General features: G+C 44.1%; 1 protein-coding gene across 1 annotated transcript; it reads right to left on the minus strand.

Annotated features, from left to right (window-relative positions):
- Positions 1–823: 823 nt before the first annotated feature.
- Positions 824–15,008, minus strand: XRCC6 (X-ray repair cross complementing 6). The gene is made up of 12 exons (XM_069854819.1): positions 14,912–15,008; positions 14,720–14,829; positions 13,557–13,695; positions 11,361–11,615; positions 10,337–10,520; positions 8,603–8,789; positions 7,232–7,400; positions 5,868–6,029; positions 4,095–4,224; positions 3,310–3,410; positions 2,250–2,363; positions 824–1,287 (listed from the first exon to the last, which is right to left on the minus strand). Exons 1-12 carry the CDS (start codon positions 15,000–15,002, stop codon positions 1,091–1,093), a joined length of 1,839 nt encoding a protein of 612 aa, XP_069710920.1. The 5' UTR covers positions 15,003–15,008; the 3' UTR covers positions 824–1,090.
- Positions 15,009–15,467: the final 459 nt, after the last annotated feature.

The raw sequence follows: 15,467 nt of genomic DNA on the forward strand, positions 1-15,467 counted from the left end.
GCTTTCCTGCAGCCCCTTCAGATACTGGAAGGTCACTATAAGGTCTCCTGACAACCTTCTCTTCTCCAGGCTGAACAACCCCCAACTCTCTCAGCCTGTCCTCATATGGGAGGTGCTCCAGCCCTTGGATCATCCTTGTAGCCTCCTCTGAACCTGTTCCAACAGCTCCATTTACTTCTTACGTTGAGGATTCCAGAACTGGACACAGTGCTCCAGGTGAGGTCTCAAAAGAGAGGTATCTTAGAGGTCTTCTCCAACCTTAACGATTCAGCACTGCACAGCTTAACGTGGGCCACCTGCTCTTTGGAGGAGAGCTGTGGTCACAGTGCCCAGAGAGCATTCCCAGCTGGCTCTGGTGCGCGTGCCACACTACAGCACAGTCACGACATTCATATAAAACTTAATTGTTCAATCAGTTGCCCAATAGTTTGTGTGCCAAACACAGGAGTCCCTGAAAACACCACTCAACAAGAATGGATACATCATGTATCCCATCTTTGCACCCCACAGGAACCTACAGTTAAGCCAAACAATTTGGACTGTTTTCTTGAGCAAGGGTACTGGTTACAGGGTTTAATCATCTTGCACTACAAGCCAAGTGGGGCATGCCAGGCGTGGAAGTTTAAAAACCAAACCAAAGCCCCAGCTGCACCCTTCACAAGTGCGATTAAAGAAAAATAAATAGTGGATGTAACAAGAGCTACTCTCTGCAACTTGATATTTTTTATATTTAAAGCACAGATTGGAGTAGTGAAGCCTGCACAGTAGTCTGTGAGTTTCACCGTCTTTATGATGCAAAGATGGCACAGCCAGTGTCGCCAAGTAAGAAGTCCAAAATAACTTTATTAAGAAACGAGGAAGGCACAACTGTATTTACTCGCAGTGGGTGACCTAAGGGAGCAGGGAATTTATTTCTGCCTTTGGCTACTGTGACTTGCACAGATGTTTCACAACTAAGGGTAAAAAGTTTCTCCGCTGTTAGATGCACCAACATTTGGTCACCTTCTCCTACAAGATTAAACAGACGCAGCATGTGCTTAAAACAACCAAAATAAGCAGACAGAAGTCAACCAGGGCCTTCTGCTCCTGATCAGTGCTCACTGAAGTATTCGGTTAGCGTGTCCATGAGCTCCTGTTTCTTCCCCCCACCCTTCAGCCCACAAATCCTGCATGCCTCCTTCAGAACAGGCACCGTGAGCTTCCCCAGCGTGCCCTTCTGCACATGGCTCCGCAGCTCATCTTTTGAGATTTCTACCTTGGGCTTCTTCTCAGTCGGACCATCAGAAGCTGGAAAGACAAATTTTAGATCATCAAGATTTTAAATTAGCTTCTTAGTAAGAAGGACATTAATGTTTCTTATACACATCACGGTTAATGGCTGTTAGCAGGCGGTACTTCAACAGCTACCTACACGCTCACAGACCTAGTTCCCATATTTTGTTTTATTGAAGTAGTTGTCACTCGCTACGCAAGTCATGTGAATGACTCAAAACTCAAGTATGAAACTTTTGTGTTCTGATGGGAAGCACCCTCAAATGAAACTTTTAAGATACTCTCATCCAGACAGGAGAATGCAACTATTCCCCAGCGAGTTCAGCTGACTGACACTCCCACTTTATGCAGAACTTCATGGACTGCCAAGCAACGCATGTAACTTCAGCGTTACTTAGATATTAAGCCCTAAAGATGCCTATTTTGGACTTGCTAAACAGCCCATGCATAAAAATCTATTTCCCCCCCACAAACACAAACTGAAAGCATGAACAAGTTTACTACTCTGTTGTACCTCCATCCCTGGAGGTGTTCAAGGCCAGGTTGGATGGGACCCTGAGCAGCTTAGTCTAGTGGGAGGTGTCCCTGCCCATGGCAGAGGGGCTGGAACTGGATGATCTTTAAGGTCCCTTCCAACCCAAACTATTCTATGATTCTAAAAGAGCCAAGGTTGTTAATAATGACAAAACAATAATAAAAAAAAATACATATTTGGCATTAATTTACCCACGTTTCATCCTATACTTCTCTATTTTTTCACTACCCCGTTTCTCATTCCAGCAGTTCTTTAGCTGGATACCGCTATATCCTCCACTTTCTAAGACTCACCGCTGGCTTTAAGTCCTCTTTGTTGTGGAGATGAGTAAAGAGCTATCGCACAAGCAGCTTCTTAAAGCTGCCAGACAAACTGAAAATGCAGAAGCCCCTAAAAAAAGAACACAGGCATCGTGTTGCACATCTGCGCTGTCACTACTTACCTTGTTTTCGCTTTACAGCCTTCCCATCAGGATTGTAGTCAGGGGGATAAACTAGCTCCTTAAACTCCTCCACCAGGTTGCCCAGCCTGCGGTTCATCTCTTCAGCCTTTGGCACTGGCAAAAGAGAAAGATTTGCCCTCTCAAAACCAGAGTGATCACCGGGAAGTCCAAATGATGCCGTCACCAGATACAATTGTGATTCTGTAATTACTAGCAAGTGTCCAGCAAGCATGCAAACCACAAAGCCCTATGCTGGGATATTCATCAATGAGAAAGTTACAGCTCTTGGTAGTACCAAGAGTTTGTGTAATACATATTTAATGGACTCCCACACACCCCTGAAAAGAAAATATATGCACAGAATAAAACTGATATGGTTGAGGTGATGCAGAAGATCTCCTACCTGGCTGCGCTGTTACCCAGGTCTATTCTCAGATATTTAAAATACAATAGGTTACTATCTAAAGTTGTGAGCAGTTTGAGGCAGAATAGCTTGTTTCTGTGATGTATTTGAATGACAGCAAGCACAGGGACCTAGATTATTTGTTAGGTGTCACTTCAGAAGAGAGAAATAGTTACTCTCACGCTATCTGTAGAGCACAGCATAGTTTAAAAAAGGAACTTCCCCTTCAGGATTAGTTTTCTGTTCTTCAACAGTATGTTCTTACATAGAAACTCTCACAGTCACAAGGTGGCATCATTGCCTCCTAGCAGCACAATTTCTTAAGTAATTCTGTCCCTTTATCAGACTGAAATGAATATTGACTAGACTCCTGAAATGAGGAATTCAGACAGAACATTTGTCACCATAGAACAAATGTGATTAAATTTTAATTTTGGAGGGAAAGCGAACAAATTTTTTTAATCTTAAAAGTGACAGTGTTAGACTGTAAGGTTTCAATATTTCAGAATGGACACATCCAGAATTCTACATCTTAGAACTGCACGCAACAGAAATATTTTTTAAAAGACATTTTGCTTTGTAGTAGCACATCTCTGACCTGGAACAAAGTCAAGAGCCCTCTACCTCACCTCCCTTCACCCCATCAATAATTCTTACTTGTAAGATCTTCAGCTTGTTCTGGTTCCATCATATCCAGCGCCAAAGCCTCCAGATTCCTGAAGTGCTGCTGCAAAACTGGGTTCTCAAAGCTGTCAGTCCTGTCAAGAGTTCCCAAAAATGTCAATGCATGCTGCCAAGAAAACAAACAAGACACGCAAAATCGATTTCAAAGTAAAACTTCCCTCTTCCCCATGTAACAATTAATCTCATCATAAGAACTGCTCTTCCTCTTTTCAGTTTACCTGCTGAATCATTACCCTGTCATGCATCACACATTAGAATGCTGTGTGAGACTTAGAAAGCTATGCAAGGCAAACGGAGACGGTGGTACTCAACTTATTACCAGTTATGCTACTTTCCACATATCCAGAAAAAAAAAATCTCCTATAAAAGCACTTAAAGATTATTCTCTCTATAATGACAAAAGCCTAACTGCTCTCTCTAAGGCGCTCTAATTTAAACGATCCAGGTCTGATCTGCAACGGATTGCCAGAATCACAATAAAATGTGATACCTCTGCAACAAATGACAACAGCCCAGAGAACAAGAGCAATTCTGTGAAGAACTCCAGAACATGCTACATTCTGCATGCGGTGCCTGGGTATTCAGAATAATTAAGAATAAAGTTTGGACAAAGCTACTGCAAAGGGAAGCAATTTGCATCAAAATCTCATCTTGTGGACGCCACAGCTGAACAACATATGCAACAAGGTAAGCAACAGCGCTGTGTTTTCTTCCTCACCCACACACACACGCCCCGTACACAATTTATCTCTATGTACCTGTATTTGAATCGGAGTTTTTGAATTATTTCTTTCATTTTGTCCACCTGCTCTTGACTGGCTGGCACCTTTTCTGTAAAATCAACATTCCGTTTGTCATCTGCATATGGTAGGAAAATGATGTGGAAACCTACACAAAAGAGAGAGAGCAGGGAACAGTTAACACAGAATCATAAAATGGTTTGGGTTGGAAGGGACCTTAAAGATCATCCAGTTCCAGCCCCCCTGCCATGGGCAGGGACACCTCCCACCAGACCAGGCTGCCCAAGGCCCCAACCTGGCCTTGAACACCTCCAGGGATGGGGCAGCCACAGCTTCCCTGGGCAACCTGTGCCAGTGCCTCACCGCCCTCACAATAAAAATTTTCTTCCTAATAGCTAATCTAAATCTCCCCTCTTTCAGCTTAAAACCGTCACCCCTTGTCCCATTGCTGCGCTCCCTGATAAACAGCCCCTCCCCAGCTTTCCTGTTGGCCCCCTTCAAGTACTGGAAGGTAGCTACAAGGTCTCCTCAGAGCCTTCTCTTCTCCAGGCTGAACAACCACAATTCTCTCAGTCTGTCCTCGTATGGGAGGTGCTTCAGCCCTCTGATCACCTTCGTGGCCTCCTCTGGAATCACTTGAACAGATCCATGCCCTGTCTGTGCTGACCAAGATGCTCATTAGCTAGGTCTGACAACTCGCCAAACTAGCTACTTTTTTGCTGTAAACAACAGCAAATACCTCCTGGTACTTACAGCATGACACTCTAAATGTGTATTACCAACACCAACCTCAGTGTATATTACCAACATCACTAATGGCCTTTTGAAAGAGATTCAAACTAAATGCATAGCTAAGAGCTGGAAACTTGTCACCTTCTAATACAGATCAAGCCATGCACCTTTCCTATCTCTCACTTGGTATCAACCTGAAAAAGGCTTGTTTGAAAATTAAGTTAATGCCCACAATTTATTTCTCAAGTTCTTTAGACTGTACACAAGCAGTGTTATTTCCTTACTTTACCTCCTTCCCAGAAGAGGATTTTCCAGTTAAATAGGTCAGAAAATAGAAAAGAGCAAGAATCTGCCTTTGCTTCGTGATCATTCCCCACTCAGCTGCTAGTGTGAGGCTCAGTATGTGACATTATTTATTTAAGGCTTTAAAATGCATCCAAGGACACCATAAAATTCAGAGAAAGACATTCTGTCTGGTCAGCAAACAGGAAAAAAAGGCTTTTAACTTGTAAGTTAAGTTACTTAAATCTACTTATAAAAAGATAGTAAGCAGGAAAATACTGTAGCCATGTTACACCTGAGCAAGTACTGATGCAACTGGACTCTTAAAAATAGATCCAATATCATAGAATCATTGTATTGGAAAAAAACTTAGAGATCATCGACTCTAACTGTACCTAAATCACGTCCCCAGGCAACTCATCTACCTGTTTTTAAACACTTCCAGGGATGGGGACTCAACCACCTCCCTGGGCAGCCCGTGCCAGTGCTTGAGAACCCTTCCTGTGAAGAAATTTTTCCCCAATGTCCAATCTAAGCTTCCCCTTGCGCAGCCTGAAGCCATTCCATCTTGTCCTATCACCTGCCACTTGGGAGAAGAGACCAACATCCACCTCTACAACCTCCTGAAAGGAAGAAACTGATTTCCAAAAGGGACGTTGGAAAGCACTCTCCCCGGTTTTAAGGTGAGCGGCGCCAGGGATATTTTTACACAATGCAGCAGGCTGTTGTGCTGACTGCATCCAATCATGCAGGGAAAAGCAGCATCTCTTCTAATACCTGGAGGGGCCACCTGCACTTTCTGCTCATCCACCTCTTCCTCCTGGGGAACCAGGGCCACGAAGCGAGGGGGGGTGTTCCGGCGGGCGGTGTATCTGCACAGTGCCATCACCTCCTTCTCCAAGCATTTAATCAATAAAGCATTAAATAGCGTTGTACTCCCTGCAAAGTAAAGACTGCATTGGTCAGATTGACAGCTTTGCTCCTTTGTTCTAGAACATGACCTTAGATACGACAGTTCCAATACTTGTGACTTATTTGAGATGCTTGCAATGTTTCAGAGGTAAAAAGCAACTTTTAGAAAGCAGAACCCTTGTAAATGATGTTAGTGTCTCTCCTGGCCTGAGCAGTGAGAGTTCTGGTGAAAGAAATGGAAGCACTAGCACCTGAGCAATTAAATACATTTGAAAATGGGAAATGGGTATGTACAAAGCCTCCTTCTGGTCTGGTGGGACATCACAGTAGCAGCACATCATAGGACCTTCTGCAGAAGTAACACACTAAGAATTCAGATTGCAATATTCCTCTTTCCAGGCATGTGTTTGCTTTGTATTTTACCAGATGTGATGGTCAAGAAAAGACTAACATGTAAGTAAGGTGTTTGATTCAGGAAAGTGCTAACCTGGACAAGCTAGTGTAAAGGCTCTTCTTCAGTCAGACACTGCAAAGCATCTGATCAGAACTTAGCCCTCTTTATCCAATAGTAGGGAGCTGGAGTTCTTGCTTCACTTTTGCAACTTGGGATGGATTAATTCTATATTTCTACATAAGCAGACCTACATAGACACATAAAAAGTGAAAAAAAGGCAGTCTGAATCATGCTTTCCTCCTCTCTTTACAAGCCTATGAAATGCTGTTAATTCAACCATACTTCCCAAGTACTGTGTTTCCACTCCTAGCTGATATGGACTTAACAGCAATTATCTTCATTGTTCTGGGGCTTGGTCTTTTATTTGGTTTTTTTTTCCACCACCTTTGCCTTCTTGTCTGGTATTAGGTTTGGGTTGGAAGGGACCTTAAAGATACTTTAAGGTAAAAACACTTGTCTGGTATTAGGATCCTTCACTTTCATAAATGACAAAATCAAATATTTTGAGATTACATCCGCACAGTTCGATGAGCTGCTTGTCATGACGGATGAAATATGAAGTCAAATCAGCTCCTCTGCCACGGAAGAAAATAAGAATTAACTGCAGCTAGAGAGGAGCAGTAGTAATAGTTAATTTGATACTTTTTAATATTAGCAATTTATTAAGATAAAGACAAAGATTCCACACTGGATGATCCCCACTTCAACAGACTATGAATCAGTTGGTTACCCTAATATGCAAGGCAATGAATCTTCTCTTGCCGTCTTTGCTTACCACTTACTAAGGACTCCTCAGGATAAAGGAACTGGGAGGGCTTGATATGGTGGTGCTGTTTTAGCATTGAAAGTGGTTTGAAGCCAATCAGGAACAAGCCTGGAGAATCAAACCGTTTTAATTCTTCTGTTTCCTCTTTCTCCAGCACAATCTGGCGGTTCCCATATGTCTAAATGAGGGAAGAGAAGATAGTGGTGCTGTTAGCATTAAAAAAAAAATTGGAGGGGGGAAGGGAAGAGGATGCAAGTGCCGTTTGCCATTAATGAAAAGAAGGTTATAGACAAGACAGAGCAAACTCTACTCATTAGTGCACACTGAAATGGCAAGTCACAGTCTGTGACCGTTGTCCCAAGGGAAATTCCACCGGGACATTAGCCTTAGGCACTTTTACAAGGCAGCTCTTAAGTCTTTGAGCGGAGAGGCTGTCACATCTCATCCTTGGAGTTCTTCAGACCTGTTGCAAACAAACCCTAAGCAACCTGATCTGGTTTTGTGAGTCTTGTTCTGGGCTGGGTTGGATCAGATATTTTCAGAGACCCTGTCTGATTCTACACTTGCCTCAGCAGTTGCTGCTCCTGGCAGAAACAGTGACCAAGAAACAACGTCTTTGAACCATCACTCCTAAGTCACAAAACCATATCATAGTCCAGCTGCCAAAGTTAAGCACCAAAGCTTAATGCTCAACTCTCTATTCATCTCCAGTACTGTATTTCAAGAAACTCATGTCTAGGATAAATAAATTTTAAATATTTAATCTCCAGATAACAGCTTTAAGAGCCTTTAGCATGGAAAGACACACCAAGTGCACTTGTAATATACCTAGCAACTGCATATCCTGCTTTGATACGAGGCTGTGCCTCAACAGAACACAACATTATATCTCCATCAGCCAAACTATCAAGCAGGGAGGCAAAGCAAGTAACAAAATAAAAAAGACAAAGGTAATACACCTTTTTTAATTGGTTTGGAAAAGAGCTTCAAGCCACCCCTGTGATTCACATTTGTATGCTTAATAAAATGGATAAAATCTATTCCTAATGAATCAAAAGATAACGCCAGCAGTGACAGCACAAGACCAGATAAGCTCAGGCTCTGACAAGCCGGTTCTGCCTTAAAGAAAGAAGCAACCTGTTCTCCTGAGCACAATTCCACCAGCAACTATTCTTTTCCTTGACAATCACACCAGCAAAACAACCCACTCTCACTATGCATAGCTTACAAAGTGACCAGGCTATCACCAGAGGCAGACAGAGGCAAGTATTTCTGCATCTGATCTTGAAAGCAAAATAGAAACAGAAGCAACAAGAGAATCAGCATGCACCCCCCGACATCACAGAGACAAAAAATGCAGGCACAAAATCAATGCGTTACCTGAGCTCTTTTTGTGTCACTGGGCAGGAGCAGGCTGCCTGTTTTCCCATTAAACGTCCTTGGTTTTGTTTTAACTGGCTCGTTAGTTTCCCGATAAAGCTTCACTGGGTAGGGCTTATAAGCTTTTTGAAGAAGGTTGTAAACACCAACAGCAAGTGACAGATCTTTGCTTAGGTACAGATTTAATCTGTATAAAAAAGCAGACACAGACTTGAGATTTCCAAAAGATGGCTTTTGCAAAAGAAAATCACCTCCTCAGATAACTTACTTTCTCTAATGTCCTCCTATTCTCCTCCCCTAAAATCATATGTATTCTGAAAACACACTATTACTTGAGTAGTAATTTCACTTTTACAAAAACATTCTTGCAGTGCTGTCACTTCTGTTCATAAAAATGATTTAAACACAAAAAATTTACCACACTTCCTCCATCTTTTTCTCACTCTGAAGGGCAGCTATGCTCATGCAGAGCACAGGACAAGCTCACATCTGGGCTTAATACAACAGGATGTCAGCAGAAGGCAAAATTCCCCCAAAGAACCCCATCAAGACAAACAATACCATGATTTAAGAAAAAACAAAATAATCAATCAGAAGTTAGAGCAAAATAGGAGGAATTTCTTCACAATGAGGGCGGTGAGGCACTGGCACAGGTTGCCCAGGGAAGCTGTGGCTGCCCCATCCCTGGAGGTGTTCCAGGCCAGGCTGGATGGGGCCTTGAGCAGCCTGGGCTGGTGGGAGGTATCCCTGCCCAGGGCAGCGGGGTTAGAACTGGATGATCTTTAAAGTCTCTTCCAACCCTAACTATTCTATGATTCTATGAAAAATTCAGATGTAAAAGTTTTAAATTGGAGGTAATCTACGAGTTCTGAGAGCAGAACAGTGAATGACTATCAAAGTTACTTCCTCTCCTGTTAAAAGTATCACTGGTATGGGATTCTTCCTCCTCAATTATTAGAAAACTTCAGCAATATTCCAGAAGAGGAAAATAAAGCAGCAAGCAGGAGCAAGAATACTAGTGTCAGCAGCTCAGGTTGGGATTATTTTTGTTAAAAAGATGTATACAAAACCCACCAGGCTGTGAAGTTCATTCCCTTACTGTGTTTCCACATCGTTCTCCTCTGGAATCACTCATTCAAAAACCCCAACTGTTGTGGAGTACATGGTTCCAAAAATAGTTTCTATCTGCTTTGTCAAGATCCCTTTAATCTCTCTGTAAGTATCTCTTATCTTTCAGTAGAACATCAGAAATACCAACGCTGTGTGAACCCACATCGAGTGTCTACGCAGACTGGACACATGTATTGATTTACTAATAGGCCAAAATACCAGTCACATTGAGATTAATTTTTTCTAAGTTATTATCAGTAAGAAAAGCCTCATTTCAATTAGTTTTCACTATAAACTAATAATTTTACATGTTGTAGATTTTTTGTTAAGTATTTTACTTGGCAATGATGTTGTTTATTAAAAAATTATCATTTCTGGCCAATGTCAATACAGGAGATGGTGCAGAAGAAAAAAGAAGGCCTAGCTTCAGTCTCCATTCTTCTCATCCACCAAAGACAAATATCCTTGGAAGCTATGGAAGAAACACCAATCTTGGTCTGAGAAATTAAGATTAAGGATTGTAAGCACTGATGGTTTTGTAAACCAATCACTGCAGAAAAGGCAGGTGAAAAGCAGTCTAAACATCAGGTGCCTCCACTGAATGTAATATAACTTGGCACAAACCTGACTAAAGTCCGTTTCCTTGTCTCCTTTGCTCGTACTTTCTTCATGAGATGTTCCAGTTTTTCTGATTCCTCAGGTTGGATCCCAAGGTCCTCATCCTCTGCTACATTTATGATGTCCCTGTAGAACAATAAGATATCGAACCCTCCAGGTTTCTTCAAATGCATCAGGTCCAGGATGATACCTAGAAACAAAGTAAGAGTTAGGAGGAAGACCAGAGAAACTGCTTTCTTCCTACATCAGCACGTTCCTCAGCACTCCCGGATTTCTCTATGTAAGCAAAGAATCCAAAAATTAATAAGGTCCAAATTGTTGTCTACACCAGATGTGAAGGTTTCTAGGGAAAGAGGCAGAAGACATTCTTCAACTTCAGTCAGCACAACACAACACAGAAAATGTTCCCTTCCTAATTAAGAATCTGGACAACACTGTGTATAAAACAGCTCTGACCAGCCCCTACAAAGCATAACCTTACCTCAGGCACAGAGGCAAGTAATAAGTTCAGAAATTCCCCTTCCCCCGTTACAAGGGCTAATGGATTAAGGAAGCTTCACAGCTTCTAGATCCAGCACATCTGCTTGAACTCCCCAAAACCCACAGCTGAACTAATGAAGCATTTGGCCTCCAGTCTCTGAGATCAGGCTGCTGTTCTTCAGCTAATTCAAAATGGAACCATTCAAGTAATTTTCCTTTTGTGTCAGTATAGGACTGCTATTCCCTTCCTGGAAATACTGGAAAAATAAAATATGAGTTTGCTTTCCACTGCCCTCTCAAGTCAATTTATGCTATCAGAGCAGAAAAAGAGATCCTAGAAAATAAGCACTAGTTGTTGAATACTAGATTGGATAACAGCTTTTCTAATTGAATTAAATACCAAATTTCTAATTTAGAAAGCTTCAGAAAGATTCCTCAGTTCTGATGATTTTACATTGTCTCTACATCAAGAACTTGCAATGCAGTTAACATCTGCTGCAGGGATAGGTTACTTCCATTCTGTCTGAAATTAAAGGAGGAAAATAATGACCTGTGTCTCTCAGATCACTGGCTCTGGTCCTGGCCAGCTTGGCTTTAGCACTGTCATTGGCATGAGGGTTATCTTCGTTGGTGAAGAGCATGATTCTTTTGTGACTCAGTCTGACTCGGACATCACTGAAGAGATTGGAGCAGGCCCAGAGCGCTTCACCCAGCGAATAGTCAGCATTGTGGCCAAAGGTCTCGCGGAAAAGCACTCGTCCTTCATCTCCCCTGTATTGGTCCAGCTCTAGAACACGCTTTGCACCTAGGGACAGCAATAATAGCATTTGCATGCATTAGAAATACTCAAAGACCTACCACATACACTTTTAAACATGCACCGTGAGCCACTTGCAGCTGATGACTATGTGGATTCATAGAACATCCTGAGTTGGAAGGGACCCACAAGAATCATCAGGTCCAGCCTCTGTCCCTACACAGAACAAACCCAACATTCACACCACGTGTCCGAGGGTGTTGTACAAATGCTTCTTAAACCTTATCAGGCTCGGCACCATGACTGCTTCTGTGGGGTAACATCCTAGAGTACCTCTGTGGTGGTGCCCTTCCAATGCCTGGCTGAGAAAATTGCTCAGCAAAGCCTAATCTTTGCAATATTGCAAGACAGCTACTACTTGAAAGCACCAACTGGGGCCAAGAGTTGTCCTGGCACCAATGCGAGGCTCTTCCTGTTGTGGGAGGGATCAAAGTATCACAAACCCTCGGCACTGAAAGGACAAGTCGTGTTGGGAAGGTGGAGAGTTCCTCCTGCTCCTTTGCCTCACATGCCAGATAGAAACAACCTAGAGGTCAGATGCAGCCTATAGCTCACCACGTGGAGCACAGCAACATTCAGGGTAGGTACCAGGGACTTTTTAAAGCTCTCTGGTCTACTTCAGCCCAACTCCTTTTCGCACCTGAAAAACAGCAGGTTCTCTGTTTTCTCCCATAACTCCTCAAAGGGATAAAAGGTTTCATTTTTCACCTACTGCATTCTGCAGAGGTTGTTCCTTTGTCCTTCACTCAAATTCTATAGCATCCTTGAAATCTCATCTGAAAATATCATTCCCTCCTGCCATTTACTGTTTTATTTCTATGTCCTCAGCTGACAATTAATAGCATAAGCGTTCCTAATTATGTACTACATAACAACTAACTATCATATTTCTTCCTTGTCCAGAACATGCTGCTCTCCAGGGGCAGCAAATATACAAATCTCTTGCTTTTTAACAACACCCACCTTTCACCTGCACTGCCTTTATAAGGATGGCAAAGCTACTGCCTCTAACACAGGGAAAAACGCAAGCAGGGAAGGAGGAAGGATGAATGAGAAGACTAAGGCACCTGCTGCCAGAAAAGGGAGAAGAAAGTTTTGTCAGGTCCCCATAGTAATTAATTCTGAAACTAGAACAAGGCATAGTTCTCACAGGAGAATCCCATGCACTATCAAAGCAAGACAGCAAGAACACTAACCTGTACCTTAGTTAAGATAATACAATGAAACCTCCTCAGAGGTATAGGCTGCTATTAAAACCTAGTAGACAAAATACCACCACGGGACTCCCCGCTGCCAAAGAATCTGTCACCGCTAGCATGCATTCTTTGCCCTCCTACTACTACTGACACTCGTTATCAAGCATACACTAGGTAATTCTAAGAAAATAGAAGAGCTAAATTCAAGAATTGCAAAGCTTATTATTAAAAGAAGAGACAGAACCACCCTAAACAGGTAACACTGGACAACCTGCTATAGCTGGCCCTGCTTGAGCAGGAAAGTTAGACAAGACGACCTCCAGAATTCCCATCGGACCTCTGCCATGCTGTGGTATTCTCCACCAGCTGGAATCTGTGGAGCCTCAGCACGTACACCCACTTTTCTGGAGTGCAGCAGACACATGACAGGCTTTCAATAGTGCTGTTAAAATCCATTTAGGTTTAGTAGATAGCAAATGAACCACCACATTAAGACAGAACAACACAAGAAAGGCAACTGCACCAACTACAACATAAAAAGCTAAGCTCCCACTAAGTTTCTACACTTTCAATCAATTTCTACATCTACTTCCCCCCTACGTCTTGGTAACAGGTTTTTGGGGTTTTTTTGCTGACTGCTCCCTATTTTCAGCAAGACCAGTTACTGACAATGCTGCTAAACAGACAGCCTTACTCTTTCTACACAACCTTCATATCACTTTATTGCCTTTACCTGGATTTTCCAGCTCCTGAAGAACATAGATGTGCTTGAAATCTGCCACATTCTTGTTGTTCTCTGTACCATAGAACACGACACCTAACAGGTCCCTGTCACTGCTAATAATTTTGCTGGTATACACATTCCGGATGCACTGGAAAAAAAACACACAGATCAAAATATGAGGAACATCAACTGCAGTAATGATATGGGAGTTTTGTCTTTGGTAATCAGCAGTTTATACAAGACTCTAGCAAACTAAAGAGCCATAACAAATGCTTTAAGGTAAATTTCAATGGGAGAAGGGATTTAGGATCTTGTTTTTCAAGAGGCTTTTTTCTCAGCACACAGCCGTATGTATTTTTCATCACTATTCCTCTTTTACAAGCAAGATAACTGAAACAAAGACATCTCATAAATACATCAGCATGAACATTGATTGATGGTTCATTCTACCAACATCTCCCTAACCAACACTGGAAATGGCCCATAGAATCATAGAATGGTTTGGGTTGGAAGAGATCTTAAAGATCATCTAGTTCCAACCCCCCTGCCATGGGCAGGGACACCTCCCACCAGACCAGGCTGCCCAAGGCTCCATCCAACCTGATCTTGAACACCTCCAGGCATGGGGCAGCCACAGCTTCCCTGGGCAACCTGTGCCACTGCCTCACCACCCTCATGGTGAAAAAATTCCTCCTTATGTCTAGTCTAAATATTCCCACTGGATCAGGTTGCTCAAAGCCTCATCCAATCTGGCCTTGAACACCTCCAGGGATGGGGCATCTACAACTTCCCTGGGCAACCTGTTCGAGAGCCTCACCCTCCAGTACCTGAAAGGGCTACGAGAAAACTGGGGAGAGACTGTTTACAAAGGCTTGTAGTGATAGGACGAGAGGCAATGGTATAAACTAGAGAGGGGAAGTTTTAGACTAGATATAAGGAAGAATTTCTTCACAATGGGGGTGGTGAGGCACTGGCACAGGTTGCCCAGGGAAGCCCCAGCCCTAGAGGTATGTAAGACAGGGAGATGAGGTGCTTAGGGACACGGTTTGGTGGCAGACAGGAATGGCTGGACTCGAAAATCTCAGAGCTCTTTTCCACCCTGGCGATTCTCTGATTCCACGAACCCAGAGCCACCCCGGGCGGTGACACCGGGACCGGGAGGGCAGCCTCACCTGCAGGGTCATCTCGAAGGGCGTCTCGCCATCCCCCTCGGACTCGAACATGGCCTTGGAGGCATCGACCAAGAAAACCAGGCTGTCCCGCCCCGAGAACCGGGAAGTCGCTACGGAAAAGGGGGAGAAGGCTTAGCAGGCGGCGCCCCGAGGGCCCTCGCGGCGCTCTGGGAGGGGGTGTTGGTCCCTTACCGACCGCCTCCCCCTCCTGCTGCTCGTCCTCGCCATCCCCCTCCGGCTCCTCGGGCCCCTCGCCCCGGTAGAACGAGCCCCACTCCGACATGGCCACCGGCCCCGCCAGCCCCGCCCGCGCTCAGCCAATCACCGCCCCCTGGGCCAATCAGCGCGGGAAGACCCGCCTCCTCTGAGCGCCCATTGGCCTTGTCCTCCGCTAGCCCCGCCCCCACCTCGCGCGCCTCAGCCAAAGGCAGGGATCATTTTCAATCCCCGCCCCTTCTCTCTCCTTAGCCAATGGCGAGGCCTCCTCCTTCCCAAGCCCCGCCCCCTTTCTCCTCAGCCAATGGCAGGGCCACTCCTCGCCAAGCCACGCCACCCTCTCCCCTCAGTTAATGGCAGGGCCCTCTCCTCCCCAAGCTCCGCCACTTCTCTCTACTCAGCCAATGGCAGGTCTCCCTCCTCCGCAAGCCCCGCCCCCTCTCCCCTCAGCCAACGGCAGGCCCTCCTCCTCCCAAAGCCCCGCCTCCTCTCCCCTCAGCCAACGGCAGGCCCCCTCTCCTCAGCCAATGGC

This window comes from Phaenicophaeus curvirostris, chromosome 1 (genome assembly GCF_032191515.1).
Source record: "Phaenicophaeus curvirostris isolate KB17595 chromosome 1, BPBGC_Pcur_1.0, whole genome shotgun sequence".
Lineage (NCBI taxonomy): Eukaryota > Metazoa > Chordata > Aves > Cuculiformes > Cuculidae > Phaenicophaeus > Phaenicophaeus curvirostris.

Excerpts from the sequence above, each read along its gene's own strand:
- XRCC6 (XM_069854819.1), bottom strand. The coding sequence starts at position 15,002 with ATGTCGGAGTGGGGCTCGTTCTACCGGGGCGAGGGGCCCGAGGAGCCG. Across the intron at positions 2,364-3,309 it reads ACAAGCTGAAGATCTTACAA|TGCCAAAGGCTGAAGAGATG; the intron begins GTAAGAATTATT and ends CTCTTTTGCCAG. Across the intron at positions 1,288-2,249 it reads GGCTGTAAAGCGAAAACAAG|CTTCTGATGGTCCGACTGAG; the intron begins GTAAGTAGTGAC and ends TTGTCTTTCCAG.